This window comes from Austrofundulus limnaeus, unplaced genomic scaffold (genome assembly GCF_001266775.1).
Source record: "Austrofundulus limnaeus strain Quisiro unplaced genomic scaffold, Austrofundulus_limnaeus-1.0 Scaffold2603, whole genome shotgun sequence".
NCBI classification, from domain to species: Eukaryota; Metazoa; Chordata; class Actinopteri; order Cyprinodontiformes; family Rivulidae; genus Austrofundulus; species Austrofundulus limnaeus.
In genome coordinates, this window is record NW_013955005.1 from 15,999 (window position 1) to 17,187 (window position 1,189).

The 1,189-nt window shown below is 36.2% G+C and overlaps 1 protein-coding gene across 1 annotated transcript in view; it reads right to left on the reverse strand.

Annotated features, from left to right (window-relative positions):
• LOC106511229 (putative adenosylhomocysteinase 3) overlaps nt 1-889 on the reverse strand; it is a gene marked incomplete at both ends in the record, with an annotated part of 16,437 nt that extends 15,548 nt beyond the window's left edge. Inside the window, 1 exon segment of the mRNA XM_013999981.1 lies at nt 746-889. Coding sequence (XP_013855435.1) covers nt 746-889 — 144 coding nt within the window.
• Nucleotides 890-1,189: the final 300 nt, after the last annotated feature.

The window sequence follows — 1,189 nt, forward strand, 5'->3', positions numbered from 1 at the left end:
GCTTCTAGCTAACCTTTTGTCACTTTTAGCTTCTGGAAAGATATTTGCAACTTTTAGTTTCTAGCTAACCTTTTGTTACTTTTAGCTTCTAGCTAACTTTTAGTCACTTTTAGCTTCTGGAAAGATATTTGCAACTTTTAGCTTCTAACTAACCTTTTGTCACTTTTAGCTTCTGGAAAGATATTTGCAACTTTTAGCTTCTAGCTAACCTTTTATCACTTTTAGCTTCTGGAAAGATATTTGCAACTTTTAGCTTCTAGCTAACCATTTGTCACTTTTAGCTTCTGGAAAGAAAGTTGCAACTTTTAGCTTCTAGCTAACCTTTTGTCACTTTTTGCTTCTGGAAAGATATTTGCAACATTTAGCTTCTAGCTAACCTTTTGTCACTTTTTGCTTCTGGAAAGATAGATGCAACTTTTAGCTTCTAGCTAGCCATTTGTCACTTTCAGCTTCTGGAAAGATATTTGCAACTTTTAGCTTCTAGCTAACAATTTGCTACTTTTGGCTTCTAGCTAGCAATAGCTTTTCAGTTTTTAACTAGACTTAGTTTTAGCTAGCCTTTTGATTTCACTTTGTGCTACTTTTATCTAGCATTTTGCCACTTTTAGCTAGTGTTCTGCTACTTTTGGCTTTTAGCTAACTGTTGGGCTCCTTATATTTTTTCTAGCATTATTATACTTTTAGCTTTAACAACTCATATCTAGCTTTTTCAGCTAATTTCAGCAGGAGTTCGGATAGGGTTTACCTTGTTCAGCAATCTCGATCTCCCTGCGGCCGAAGTCGGCCTGTTTGATGTTTTTGATGCAGAAATCTCCATTTCCTTTGGAGTTTTTCTGTTGTTTGTCCCGAGGAGATGTCTCGTCGTCTGAGCTGTCCGTGTACGACGCCGCTGCAGATGGAAATAAAATTTAAATACTTGTGAAAAATCTAAAAAGGAACAAGATGTGCAGTGACCAGAATCTAATGAACAGAACCAACATGACCTGATGGACCTAACTTTTTTCAATTGCCTTGAATTAAAAAGTTTAATCTGTACAGACGGAAAGAACAGAGAAGAGTCTGAGTTAAGCAGATTATGAGATTCTGTCGTATAAAGATTGTTTCTTTGTTTTTAGGTCTATTTTAAAGGAGACCAATTATGGGTCCTAGAAATGTTTATGGTGTGTCTGTGGGCTATCCAGACCATGTT